Raw genomic sequence first — 15,337 nt, 5'->3', positions numbered from 1 at the left:
TACGCGTCAGGCAGTTGTTCCTGCTGCTGGATTTATTGCACAAGTGCATCTCGGCAGAAGTCGTCACATCCTTGCTACTGTAGCCTCCATCCAGGGTTTTTTTCAACCCCAGGAGGGTTGGCCGGGGATTACACGACCACCTGTTTGCAATTCAGGTGCTGCATTTTCCAGGGGATTCCGCTATAAGCTTCAACAACAAACCACAGTAATCTGGTCAGTGCTCGCTACTTGACAGTTAGCGACACCCACAAGATGGACCAAATGCAGCAATTAGTTGCCACAGTGCAGCCACTAACAGTAGAGGTCCAATCTCTTAAGAATGGAAACGCCACTTTAAAACAGATGGTTGTTCAACCCCATAAAGCACACACAATTCCTCCAGGCCTACTTCCAGGGGATAAGTTTGATGGAAACCCCAGGAAACTGAAGGAATTTTTAGATGTCTGCCCTGTACAGTTTAATTTCAATCGTTTTTTCCCACGGATCAGCTAAGGTTGGGTACATGATCTCCAACTTAGTAGGCAGTGCATTAGCCTGGGAAACCCCCTTGGCCACCACGAACAATCCTGTGCTGGAGTAATATCCAGGCTTTGTTACAAGTCTCTGAGCTATGATTGGGTGTCAAGAAATAACAGTGTCAGCCCAAGAACATCTTTTGGACTTTAAGCAAGTTTCTTTGGACACCCTGGCTTACATTACCCAGTTCAAACAGATGGCCACTGATACTGCATGGCCAGACAATGCTTTCGTAACACTTTTTCGGTGAGTGCCATCAAAAGAATAAAAAAAGGTGGCTAGGGTACCTAGACCCACCAATCTAGCGGAAATGATCACGCTATTAATGCAAATGGAATACAGACTACAAGAAAGACATGCTGAGCGTAAGAAGACTCAGACGCTACATGGTCCTTCTGTGGTATCCCAAACAAATACCAAAGCACAGTCAGAGGAAGAACCCATGCAAGTAGGAACCACCCAAGTGTTTTATGGGATTCTTTCCTCATACGTATTTGTATGAATGATTCTGAAATGCATGCATTCCAGAACCATTCAGTTAATAAGATTTGTCTTCGGTGGCCTCCGCTCCGGGGGCTCGTAGAATAAACTACCTACAAAGAAACCTACAAAGAAACCATCATATTGCCTCACCTCGTCTTCATTATAACATTGGCGACGACGATGCCAAGGTGTGGGTGAACCTCTGGAGAAGAAAACGAACCTGCGTTAACAGCCTTGTCAGTTGGGACGGTGCCCAAGTGAGGAGGAGCCTGCGCGTTGCAGGTGAAGCTGCGCAGAGTGGAGCGCTCGAACGGAAGGTGAAAGTGAGTCCGGCAAACACCTGGCAGAACGCGTTGGGGGCTGAACAAATTATAAACCCAAAAGCTCCTGTAGTCAACCGGCACAGTAAAGGAAAGGACCCTTGTGTGGGCCCAAACATGGCCGCCATCTTGGAAATTGCTTAAGGGTTGCCAAAGGCAACCAAGGTATCGGAGTTCAACAGAGCTTGTTACAAGGAATCAAGTTATTTATACAGCCACACTGAACTCATTGGTAATAAAGGAGAGACAATGACACAGTAAGGGATGCAATGAACTCCACCACATGTATACCTTTATACAAGATACTCTTTGTGCAATTTAATCTCTAAGTCCATTGAATAAAGAGCCTGCAACAACAAAATGGTCATGCAACATGTGACTGCCCCAATTCAGTTTCTGTCCCAACCAGGGAATCCCATATGCCCGTGGAAGCAATGGGTAGACGGTTTCCAAGTGTACCTAAGGGCCATTGGAGGAGCAAAGTACAGCGATAGCTTGAAGGAGGCCACTCTATTGAATTGCATAGGTGCAGAAGGTCTAAGAATATTCAGAGCTCTCCCTGACCTGGATAATGTTGAGGGTGGATCGGGAGACAATAACAGAAAATTTGAAAATGCTTTGGGAAAAGCCAAGCACTTTGGGAACAAGGTCAATGTTGTTTTAGAAGGTTTATAGTGACATTTTCAAACGTCACATTTTGGAAATGCCATTTTTTCGACACCAAAATGGCAGGAAATTTTTTTTTCGAATGTTTTTTTTTACATTTTATTTTTTAAATGGGGGGTTACCACCTCACACCCCGTTTTTTTTTTTTTATTAACACTTTTTTTTGTTACTAACGAAAAAACATAAAATAAAAAAAAAACATTCCTACATTTTTTTTTGGGCATTTTTGTTTTGACAAAATGGCATTTCGAAAAATGTGTTTTCCAAAATGTAACTGGATACTGTTTTAGAGAGATATTGCTTCTTTTCGAGGCGCCAGTTAAAGAACGAATCTATAGATACTTATATGCTGCCCTAAGGAACCTCATGTCCAATTCTAATTGCCGATGAGTATCTAAGAGATCAGTTAGTGCTCAATGTGGCGGACTCTCATATCCAACAAAGACTTTGGCAGGCCAAGGACCCATCACTGGAACAGGCGTTAGAAATTGCTAGGACAATGGAGATGGGGGAGCGATGTATGAAGGAAAAATTTGAGAGAAATTATGTAAAAGAAGTGAAATCTATTCAAGAAGAGGTGAAAGAAAAGGAGGATGGTGATGAACATTTGGTAGCATTAATAAAGAGGATGACCATTGGCAATTCGAGAACACAACCCAGGAATGATAGAGAGACTAGTTACAGAGGCCAATTTCAGAATCACTGCCAAAAATGTGGTTGCTATAAACATGTCAACCCTGAAAAAGACTGTCCTGCTGCAGCAATTGAATGCTATAAGTGTGGTCACCTTGGACATTTTGCCAAAGTGTGCAGAAATGTGCGGGGAAGAGGGAGATACACACAACTACAACAAGGGATAAACAGATCACTCACAACAGAATATGGTCAGGTCAATTGAAGAGAGCAAGGGGCACAGAAGTATGTTGTCCATTGTTGATGAAGATGCCCAACATATACAAATTCTCACAGTTGGAACAAAAAAAGTTAACAAAGGACGTTGGGTGACCATGCACATTAATGGAGTGTCCATTCCCATCATGGTAGATACTGGGTCGCCATACACAATGGTAGATATAGATGTTTTTATTGAGGAGTTAAAAGGCAATCCTGGAGAACATTTGTGTACAAGATTGAGAGTGACAGGAAACAGTAAATCACCGATAGACATTATAGGCTACACCTGGGTGAAACTACGCTTTCAGGAAAGAGAGACATTCTGCAAACTGTATGTTGCAAAGAATGGGTCGTCTGGTGTTCGATGGGAAGAACAGGCCACACTTCTCGTTAGAATTCACCCTGGTGAGGAAGTTCTCATTTTGAGTGTGTTAAAGGAGGATTGCGACATCAAGAGTGCTTTGGCCAAACAATTTCCCAAAATATTTAATGATTCCATTGGACTTTTAAAAGGGTTCCAACATAAAATAATACTTAAAAAAGGAGTGAAACCCATAAGGGCTCGTAGAATAAACTACCTACAAAGAAACCATCATATTGCCTCACCTCGTCTTCAATTTAACACTGAGGACCTTTACCTTTCGAAGAACGCAAATGCAGAAGAAACCAAGGACTCTGCATGTACTGTGTCTCAAAAGACCATGTGAAGCCGGAATGCCCAGTGGCTCCTCCATGACGTCCAGGAAGCGCCACCTCCCGATCGTAGAGGGAACCACAATTCCGGGATGGTCATCTGAGCTCCCTTGTGGCTAATAGCCAAAACCAGGAACACTCGATGGTGGTGATAAAAGTCTTGTTACACTTTTATGAGAACCATATTGATGATATACCTGCTTTGTTAGACTGAGGAGCGGCTGAAGTCTTTTTGGATGATCATTGGGCCCGCCTTAACAACATACCACGAATTCCAAAGGCCATGCTTGTGCCAGCAGAAGTAGTGGACGGTACCCCTTCGTCCTCAGGACCCATTAAAGAATTGTAAGGGTGCAGAAGGAGGACACTGACACACAAGTGGCATGTTCAAACAAATAAGCTTTATTTTGTTTCTAAAAGAAAAGAAAAACCTGCCTCTTCCTAATTCTACGAGGGGTTTCCCGGCCTCAACGTAAATACTAAGGGTACTGTCCGAATATACTACCATGTCCTGTGTCCAGAAATCTCACTCTGTCCCTTACACCCAACTCTAATTCTAATAAATAAAAAGTGGTTGTTGGTCCAGAAGAGTGACTACCTTCTTCTGGGCAGCAGGTTCACAACCAAGTTCTTCTTAGGTAGTACAGGCTGAGAGAATGGCTTCCTTCTCCCAGACTGTGATCTTCTTCTTAGGATGTAGGTGAAGTAGTACCCAACAAAACGTTCCACAAATAATATCAAACAAAACTTCCCAAAAAGTATCTCTGTCATTGCAATTTGTGTTGCGTCTTTCACAGCCAAGGGGACTACCTACCTTCCCCTTAGTTCTCCTCTTAACTTTATACTTTGCTCAACAAGAGGGATTCCCAAGAACAGGGATTGGGGGGCGAATACCTCTCTTCCCCTGGTCTTTCCCAGACTTGTTGTACAGTTCACCCTCACAATGGGGGATGTTTCCCTTGCCCTGACCTGTAGCAACCTTATTTGGCAGTTCACAATGTATTGGGGGGTGACGCCCTCCCACCTAACCTTCTTCAGGTTCAGTGTTTGTACTTTTTCAACCCTAGGAGCAATGTTTTCCCTTTCCTGGTCTTCCCAGGTTTTTCAGGGCTGTTCACAATGCCAAGGGGTGCCAATTGGTATGATTCTTTCCTCAGCTTTGATTATGCTTTACACAATGTCCCAAACGTGTCCCTCTCCAGGCATGTTAGTATGGGGCGCAGACCCTGAAGAAATGGTTCTCTTCCAGTAGTCTACCTGGTGAACTACACTGACAGGCACTGTGACTATGAGGATGACCTTGGAATCCTTGATGAATGGGATGTGGGTCCCAGACCCTAACTCCAGTTCCACGTGGCAGCCCCAGTACACTAACCTGCCAGGTACTGCGAGTATGAAGATTCGGCCCGCACCTTTCTCTGCTCTATCCAGCCAGCCTGTATGACTCCGTAGCTCCAGGGGCCTCTGCTGTGGGATCCATCCGGTCAAGGAAGGTGTTTTTTGGTACCTCAGAGCTTCTGCAAGGTCTTTCCCGGCTGCAGTCTGTCTGCAGCGGTTGGGTCTTCCTGGCATGCTTTGCCAATGCGGAACACTCTGCCCCACCTCTCACGTCGGTGGTGGCAGCTTCGCCCCAGCAGGAGGTAAGGCTCTCCTCCTTTCGACCCTGGCAACATTGTGGAGAATCCTGCGGAACCCCCACCAAAACACTGCCTAAAGTCTCCTCCCAGGTGGCCAGGAGAGGGCAGATGCTTCCTGACCCCAATCCTAGGGGTGGTGTACTGCGGGAGGATCACCTGGGTGGAGACAAAGCCCACGGGAGTGGGGAGATTCCCGGGTTGAGATATGGTATTTTTCCTCTGAGAGGACTACTCTTACTGACATTCCAGAAGAGGTTATGTCTTGCTGTCATTCTAATGGTTTCCCGCCTGCAGCCAACACCAAGATATTAAAACCTAAGCATGACAGACTGTTTGGATATATTTTTTTTTTTTAAGGAGTGCTCACTATCTTGGCAAAATCAAAGGCAAAATGATGAACACAGTAGTAGGAGAATCTATTTTGTTTTTTTCTAGGCAAAAGGAAAGGTAGTAATAACATGTTATTCGTTTATTTTGTAAAGAAAAGGTCAATAACAGCAGCAACATACGCCAGGAGGGTAGCTCAGGGGAAACGCATTTGTCCTGGAAGCAAGACAACGCAGAGCAGCCCAGGTACAAATCCCAGTGCTTAGCGACTGGTGACTGGTATTAAAGGTGTTATAAAAGTTTAATTTAACATGTGTTAAAATTATTTGAAAGGATGTGCACAAAATGTTGTAATATATAAAAGGTGTAATGTTAAAAAAATATTAGTGCGGTCTGCATATGGAAAATTAAAAAATATCGACTTTTTAAGCATTATTGTTGTCGAGCATTCCTTCCATAATATGTCGTGGATTACAATGATGAGGCAAGACGATCAACCTTTGCTAGCTAATTCTAATGCACAGCATCACACTTTTGCTCCACAGGCGATTTTTCACTTGAGTATTTCACATTCACATTTCTTTCTCTGTGTTATATTGCAGTTACATTTCTAAGCATCCTGGGGACGTTAGCCCCCTGCCCCCTCCCCCCTCCCTAAATCCCCCCAAGGATGCGAGGATCTAGCATTTGATTGTATTGGGATATGCTTATGCTAAATTCCAAGAATCTTTGGCAGCTCAACAAGTTTAAAGAAAATATTACCTCGCTTGGCTAACTCCAATGCGGTTTCTTTGCCAATGCCAGTATTTGCTCCGGTTATGATAACTGTTTTGCCTGCAATCGTGGCTTTACTAGGACAGATTCCTCCGCCCATATAGTCCCTAAAATAAACAGAAATACACGCATTACTATTTAATTTTCCTCCTTGCTTTGTGTAATTTGCTATGTAGTTGGCAAATACACCCTAACAATCAATGTAAAACACAAGCCATGAGCACTTCTAGCTTATCACAGCGCTAAAAAGATGCAGGAACACATGGGCAGTATCTTGCACGGCCACTGTTACACACAACATTCACTCTTCAATCAAAGGCTTAGGTCATCTGTTTGTCCCTCCTCCCATCTCATCTATCTCCTATATGCACTCCAATGCAACAGTTAAGTGCCATCTAAGAGCCAAAGCTACTCAAAACTGAACATGACTTCAGGCAGTTACAAAGCCAAGCTAAACATGTCAGCGGCAGAGGCAGGTTTTGGTGACAGGGCTTGGGAGCGCTTCTCGGGGCCACCGGCCGTTAGTATTTCATGATTTTGCTGAACCATTTTGTATGGCAGGGCATGAAACTATTTTGAACAATAAAGCGAAAGAAGTCGGATGTTAATTCTATCCTCTGTAGGTGCACCTTATTTTAAGCATTTAAATACAACAAGGTTCCGAAAGGCAAATGACTGACCAGGATCACAAAAGTTGTTCAAGTGGCAAAGGATTTGAAACACATCTATTTATTTATTTAAAATATTATACAGTGCGAACATGGAACGAATGTATCCGAGCGCTGTGCAGTCTGTACATATATAATTATAAAACAAGACAATGCCTTATCCATAAAATACGTAAAAAACACATAAAAACAAGGTTGATAAAAGGTAGAAAGAAGTCTAGTCAAGAAGGTAAAACTATCAATAAAACTTTGCGATAAAAGTGGCTAGCATCCTACAAACGGGGCACCTGAACATATTAAGATCGAGATTAGAACATCAATTTAAATACGTAGTTCCATAACCAAGCTTTCAGTCTTTTCCTAAACTAAGATAATCGGGAATCATACGAATGTTAGGAACCACGCTATTCCAGGATGCACCAGAAAAGGAACTTTTAGCAGAGAAAGCAGATCTAAAAAGAGGGACTGCCAAGTGTAGTAAGCCATCGCTGCGTTATCCTCTCGAACCCCGCGAGATCTTATTTTGCTACTATATTGAAGAATGGCTTTTTAGGTGGACCACTTTGTAAGTAATAAACATTAACTTTAATAGAAATCGTGCATTAAGGGGGAGCCAGTGTAGGTCTATTAAAACTGGGGGAATGTGATCAAACGTCTTTGCGCTGGACACCAAACGAGCAGCAGCATGGAACAAATCCTTCAGGAGGTGCCAAGGTGGATTGTGGGAGACACATGAGAATAGAGTTCCCATAGTCGATCCGAGATAAAACTAATGATTGCACTAAGAGTCTAAAGTGTCCCTCTGTTAAAAAAGATTTCACAGATCTCAAGCCAATAAGTGGAAATGAGCAGCTTTCTCCAACATGTTAATATGGGGGGCGGAGGGCTAAAGGATAGTGAAGAATCCAACAGGAACACTAAAGACTCAGCAGTTTTGGCAATCTCAACAGGAGCTCCAGGAATCTCAGAACCAATAAACCATTTAGGAAGAGTAAGCAGTGAGCATGGGATAGCAGTAGAAATTCAGTTTTGCTAGCATTGAACTTAAAAAAAACATGAAGACACCCATGCTTGAACATCAAGTAAACCATTCCTTAGCCATCCCATCTCACTTTCAGACGAAATTTGGAGATACACTTGCTTAGTGTCTGCATACTGATGCAAAGACACATCATATTTCTTAGCTATGCGACCTAAATGTTCCACACACAAATTAAAAAGCATAGGGGATAAAATGGAACCTTGAGGGGCTCAATAAGCGGCTTAAATAACGTCGGACCGACCTTGACCCAGACGTTCTTCTGCTTTGAGCCATATTGGATCTTACAACATTTTCAAAAGTATCTCATGATCCATGGTGACGTCAAGTGTTGCCTATAAATCAAGTAATACTAGCAAACATGCACTGCCATCATTTATTTATGTTATTTATTGTGCATTTGTAAGGCGCTTACCCAACAAGTAAATAGTGTTTCAAAGCGGCCACAGCACAACAGGGAGGGAACATGGGAGTAAAATTAGATAGAACACTGTAAGGTAAAGGCAGACCTACTAGGCCTTGTGAGCATTCAGAACGTGCACATGCAGAGAGAGAGAAGGGGTGGGGGAGTAGGGGTAAATGCTAGGCGTATCAAGTGGGAAGTGCTAGGGAGTGAGCAGCTGTAAGTGCCTAGGCAGAATGATATACCAACAATAAATAGGTAAGTGCAAGCCTGCGGTGGGACAGACCAGTGGGTGACAAGGCAAAGTGCAGGGAAGTAGCAGAGGCTGTAGGCGATTGGGTGCGGGAGGCCAGGACCCAGGACTTTATATAGCACTCTATACACATCATCGAGAATCTGTAATGCAACAGTCTCAATGCTACAGCATGAGCGGAACCTTGATTGAAAAGGGCCCAGTAAGTTTTGTTCATTAATCCAGATATTCATTTGCTCAGACAACTCTTTCCCAAAAATGTCCAAGGAAAGTTGCTAGTCGATAATTTGACAGTCAGTGACTAGATCAGGTTATTTTATTTTTTTTTCTAAAGGAGGCACATGCCCATGTTTACGGGAATTAGGAAAGGAACTTTCTTCAAGCGACAGCTGTACAAGTTGAAGAAGAAAAGCAAGAAAAATCGGGATGTGCATTTTAACTATCGATGCAGGTTAATTTATCATCAGCAAAATGAGTAGCCTTAGTTGCAGACATCAACAGTGTAAGCTTATGGGCATCAGAACTCGAAAAAGACCCCCAAATAGCCATTGTTTTACCTTGAAATTTAGGGAGTTCAGAAGAACTGAGAGAAGGCTGAGAGATGGAGTTCTGAATCGCAAAATCTTAGCGGATGAAAAATAGAGGAAAGTCGTGAGCTTTCAAGGGTGGGGGTTTTTCGCTGTGAGAGGATTTTGTATTACTTTTAGTAGCACAAACAATGCTTTTGGTTTGTTTGCAGCAGCCTCAAGGGTTTGATTATAGTAAGTACATTTGGCTTAAAGATAATGGGCCTCATTACAAGTTTGGCGGTAGCCTTGCCGGTAAAACCGGCAGGCTGCCGCCAAACTTGTGATTTTTTCCAGCACCAGCGAATTGGCAATTACCGGGGCATTCCGGCCCCGGTATTTGCCCATTTGCGGGCGCCGGAAAAAAATGCTTCCCATTCCCATTGAGCCCAATGGGGCTCAATGGGAATGGGGAGGTCGGATGCACCGGCACCATTCAGAATGGTGTGCCGGTGCATCCGACATGCTGTGCTTGCAGGTGCAGACCTGATGGGCAGAAAGGCACCCGCCAGCACAACTTGTAGTTTGCCGGTCCGGGAACTACAGCACCGGTAAGCTTGCCGGTACCAAAGTTCCCGGACCAGAAAACTTGAAATGAGGCCCATTGTCTGAATAACTGCGGCATCCCTGCTTTAGATTCCCTAATTTATTAGCCTAAGGGGATGAACGCCATGTACGCTCTAATTTCTGTATGGCTTGACTTTCATTATTTAAAGCTTCTGAAAACCCGGAGCTCGTTATGTTGGCCTGATTTTTCCTATTTCACCTTAAGTGGAGCAATGAAATTCATGATCAATCATTATTAAATTTCATAAATGCATCATCAACTGAATGAATTTTTGTCATAAGTGAGGAAATATTCGATAAGGCCAAAGACAGAAGTGAATTAATGAGACAAGCGTCTCTTTAACACAGCCTGCCTTTTGGTCTTACCTCTCAAATAAAGCATTCGGGGTAATCATATCAAAAATAATTAAGGAATGATCAGAACAGTCAATGTGCTAACAGTCAATTTTTAAACGAAACATTTGAGGAGTGATAATCTAATCAATAATGTTACCCTGAACATGAGTACGGAAGCTTCAACCTTGAAACAGTTCTAAGGATTCAAGACGTTTTAATAAGGTGTTAAAGTAGTTATAATTACCCAAGGGACTGCTAAAATCCCGAACAAATAGACACAAATAAAGCATCAGTTGTGTATGGATAATAAAATATATTAACTCAGGGACAAATACTTTGTTATTTCCCAGAGGGTTATAAATAACATAGATGAGAAAGGTTGTTGAAACATTCGCAGAGAATTTTATTGCAACCATTCAAAACAGGAAATGGAATCAATAGACATTTGAGGACATTTCAAATGTATTCCACAAATTATAGCCAGACCTCCACCATTCAAATCAGATCAGTCCTTATGCGTGATTTCAAAACCAGTTGTTGTGTGACTCTTAAAATGTTGTTGTCGGTTACTGATGAGTTTGATATGATTATGTTTATTATGTAAAATATATGAGAATAACAAACAAAAACATTTTTTTTTAAACAATGAAAGAATAAATAAACAATGTTTGATACAAATGATACTCTGGTGCCCACTGCTCTTTATTGATTAACCACTGAGACCGGTTCCTCGTAAATAAGAAATCAGGGAAGTACCCATATCCTATATAGAACAGAATATGTTGGGAATGTGAATCTTTCCGTTTTCAATAAAGCTGACTTTCAAAGCAGGCAAATCATGCAACAAAGCATACGGACCTCGTAGAAGATATCCTTGTGGAAACATACCAAGCAAAACCAGTGCTGTATGATTTAATGTCAACAAGGGCAAGAATACGAAAGAAAATAAATATCTGCATATGAATTGCGCAATAAAGTCAACTGCATAGATTACAATACATCTGCACCACCCTTTCCATATTAATTTTAAAAAGGAGGAAAGGTAAAAAACGGTTGTGTTTCTTTAAGAGGCATGCTCAATGAATTAACAAACTATTTTATTTTACGAGTTGACAAAGGTACAGGTAGGCTGTGCTTTGAAATAGAGGCAACACGTTTCATGAGCAGAACAAAGGCATCAGAGGAAGGCGACCAGCAGGCACTGCTGGGCCTTACAATCTCATGTAGTCCAAAACATTGGGCCTACAAACCCACTTGAGGACAGTAGAGGTGGCAGTATTTGATGCCGTGTGGCGTACGGATCTTGCTTGACGGGGATCCAGATCATACATGATTGACAATCAGTCATGACGGGTGAATATTTTCACTTAAGGGGACTAAATATTTCTCCAATTTAGCACGGGTGATCGTAAGTAGCGACAAAGTCCAAAATAATTAAGCAAATTGATCCTCTGAGAACAATTTCAAAATAATGTGTGGAAAAGGTACATTTTACAACACACGTTATGAAACAAAATGTGGCAAAAATCTATACAATTTAAAATGTAATGTCTAAATGTGCTGAAGCTCCCTTCCTGCCTGACCATGCTGGAGAATAAGGGCCACCAAGGAGGCCAGCTGGTGTCTCAAGTGATGTGATGCTGAGTCAATGGACAGCATGGGGGGAATCCCAGGAATGACCCTACAATTCCACGTGCAGAGGGTTGTGGATCATCACAGGATAACAGCAGACACTCTGGCCCCTTCAAGAAAACGGAGGAGCAGTGTTCCCATGATACTGACAGCGCTGGTATGCTCACCTCTCCTCATGCGGGTTCCGACACTTCTCTAGAATCCATTTAAACAAAAAGGGGGAGCTGAGCTAGTCAAGGGATCCCAGAAACAGTCAGCCAACAGCTTGAAAAAACAAGATGGAGTTGGGAACTCCAATGGCGGGCATAGTTCTGGTCCAGTCCCATCTAGGTCCACAGAACTACAACTCCCAAATTCTCTATTCCAATTAACCACACCCGAATCCCAATCCACCACAGGGAGATTGGAAGGATGGGCCGAAGCCTTATAAAACCCTGAAGGATCAGAAAGTAGAAGAGTTAATTCGGTGGTGGATGGCAATAGAAAGAGAAGAAGCTGGCAACAAGAAACTGGAGCAGAGCCCCTGGAGCATGGGGAGAGCAGGAGACAAAAGGCTGGAGGAGAGACCCCAAAGGCTGATGAAGGTGAGGAGAATGGACAGCTACTGCAAGAACCTATGGAGGAGGGACTAATAAGGACAGTACAGGAGCTAAAGGAAAGTGAAGCAGAGTGGGGGCGGAGCAAGTATCAAAGGAAGTAAAGGAGTAGCGAAAACTCAGGATGGAAGAAAAAGAGGTAATAGAATGAAGTGAAGGGGGAATATTGAGTTTCCTCAAAGTGGTGAAGGAGAAGGTAGTAAGATAAACTGAGGAGGTGAAGGGGAAGACTGTTAAGGATTAGGAGAAGGGTACTTAAGCAAAGTTGGTGGTGGACACTAACATAAAAAAGGTACACCCAAGAAGACAAATAATGGAGGGCAAGGATTTGTGGGGATGAGACTTGAGGGAAGACACTGGGAAAAGGAGAGAGATTGGAGCAGGTGGCTGGGAGAGCAGAACCATGACAAAGAGGGAGGAAGTGGGGGGACATAGTGAGAACTGTGTCCCATCTTTGGGGCAGTCTACGTCTCCTGTCATCATTTGGCTTCAGTCCATCTCGAAAGGCCCACCACTTACGGCTCCCCTTTTATAATGCTTCGACCGGGTCCAATGACGGAGTTAATACATGGGACTGAGAACCAAGTCAAAGATACCAAGAATAGTGAATAATAGGGTGTGGAAACCCCTTAAAATCCAGAAATGTGAGCTCACAATTTAGTGTGTGGAAATACCAGGGCACACCTAGCCCTGGACGTACTGAAGAACTTTTTGAACACTTTGCTTTCAAGAGACAATTTCCTTTTTATGCAACACTATCCATCTAGGAGATGAACCATCCTGACAACGATCAACTTAACTCCCAACACTATTTAATTTTTAATAAAACTTTTTTTTTACAGGATTCCCTCGTATGGCCTATTTGTTGATCAATGTCTGCTGTGTGACATAGGGTAGTACATGAAATCTAGTATATTAAATGATTCACGGTCAGTCAGTGAAGTGGCCTGAATATTTTCCCAAATGAGCAGGAGTTACAAGGATAGTGAGGAAGCCCAACATAATCTAGTTGGGTTTGTAGGAGTTCTTTTTTAAATAATGTGTTAAAATTGAGCATTTTACAGCACAATTTATGGGGGAAATCGGTTTAAAAGCCATACAATTTACAATTGGTTCTCTAGCATTTTACAACATTGTAATGAGTCTGTGGCCATGGTCTATGTATGCCAATAATAAAGATCACTCTAAATCAGTTGCACTAGAATGCAGCCACAATCTATGCCAATAAGAATGGTCACTGTAAATCACTTACATGAGGCTACAGCTACAATCTATTGATGCCAATAATGATGGACAATGTTAATCACCTGCATGAGGCTGCATCCTCAAACTACCTCTGCCAATACTAATGGTGACTGTTAATCACTTGCATGAGGCTGTGTTCACAATCTGTTTAATCTCTGCCAATAATAGTGGTCACTGTAAATCACTTGCATGAGGCTGTACACGGTAGGATGGAGAGTTCACTAAAATTCCCACGAAATATAGTGGATGAACCACACAGGCCAGTACCAGTTCTACTTCTGTACCAGAGGTTTGACTGAAGGGGCACTTGGGCAGGGCCTGAGGAACCACAAGTGTACCTCACTGGTGCAGGGTCTGAGAAGCCTTGTGGAGAAACACTCTCTCAGGTGGCAGTGAGGATGGGGGTTGAGAGCCTGGTAGCAAGTCTTGGAGGCCTATACTAAAAAGGCACAGCTGAAAAGACTGGGAGGCATGAGGTGTACTAGTGCCCTAGCAGTGCTGTAGATATGGTAAAGGGTCAGAAGTTTGATACTTGAGCAGAACCTTAAAGAGCAACATGCAAGAGCATTGTATACATGCCAATATCTCCCATGTTTTTGAGGAGATGCTCACCAAGACCAGTTTTTCTAGTTGCATTCTGGGATTTTTAGTTGTGGTTTTATAATACGGAAATCAAAACTGAAGGTCCCACAAGGCAAGGAAAAACAACTCTAGACGAGCATCTCCCCAATAACATGGGGCAGATTAGCTTATATGCAATGGCCTGGGGCCTATAAGGGTTTAGGGGAAGGGCACCAGCATAGAGCATCAGATGCCAGTGGTGCAGGGTCAAAGAAACAAGGCAAGGCTGAACAATTCTGTGATACAGAGGAACTGCTGGTAGTATGGCACTGGTGGTTTATGGTGACACTGACATTTCTCCTGAAGTGCTACCTAAGGTCTGTTTTGCATGACAGGCGCATTGGAAAAGTAAAGGTCTGCAGAGATCAGTGTAAAGGTAGCACTAGACCTCAGTCTCAGAGCTTTGAGCAGCTGAGACATCCTTCCTTCCTGAGTGATTAGCTGAGGGCCAGTTGATAAAAGAAAAAGGGGAGAATGCCACAGGCCTTTAGAGAGGGTATGGGGTGGGAAGCTGGGGAGATGATGGGAGAGAAAAACAGAGAAGGGGGAAACATTCTCTCGCAAGGCTAAGGCAGGGTTTTCTTTTGGGTGTACTGCTGTTGAAGGGAAGCATGGCAGGAGCAGACAGTCCAATTTCAAATCATAATTGTTCATTACTGGCTACTGTTCCTTCAGTTGCCGGGACTGCTCCAGCCTCCATGCTGTTTTGTGGGTGTTGTGACCCGTGGCTTTCCCCTGGCACATGAATGCATAGCAGTCATGCTGTCACTGTAGTCACAGAGGCAGAGGGTTCATCTACTGCAGCTTCGCCTGGAAGTCCATGTAGCAACTGGGCAGAAGGTGCCTGGCTGCACACTCATCATCTAGTAGGGCCACTGGTCTCTCTTTGAATGTATGAGCCTCGAGGCATGGCAGCATATGCAGAGCCTTCTGGGCAAGAGTTTTCAACAGATACGTATATAGGTGAATATACATAGTATAAACTTAGCTAGAAAGCAACAGAGCGCTGCAAGTGGAACATATTGGGGCGGGGAGGATATGGTTTTGCTGATCTACGGTCCTCAGTTGTCAGTGAAGGGTTTGTAGAGGAGCAGAAGTGTA

At 43.2% G+C, this 15,337-nt stretch overlaps 1 protein-coding gene across 2 annotated transcripts in view; it reads right to left on the bottom strand.

Annotated features, from left to right (window-relative positions):
* RDH13 (retinol dehydrogenase 13) overlaps window positions 1-15,337 on the bottom strand; it is a 535,971-nt gene that overhangs the window by 365,330 nt on the left and 155,304 nt on the right. The window contains exon 2 of one of the 2 annotated variants that reach the window (XM_069606703.1): window positions 6,299-6,417. The exons of the other annotated variant lie outside the window; for it this stretch is intronic. Coding sequence (XP_069462804.1) covers window positions 6,299-6,417 — 119 coding nt within the window. The remainder of the gene's footprint in view (window positions 1-6,298; window positions 6,418-15,337) is intronic. 2 annotated transcript variants of the gene reach the window in all.

The sequence above is a fragment of the Ambystoma mexicanum genome, chromosome 4p, assembly GCF_040938575.1.
Source record: "Ambystoma mexicanum isolate Mex_15411 chromosome 4p, UKY_AmexF1_1, whole genome shotgun sequence".
Taxonomy (NCBI): Eukaryota; Metazoa; Chordata; class Amphibia; order Caudata; family Ambystomatidae; genus Ambystoma; species Ambystoma mexicanum.
The sequence above is the reverse complement of the archived record's forward strand: the minus strand, read 5'-3'. Positions and strand labels throughout refer to the sequence as shown.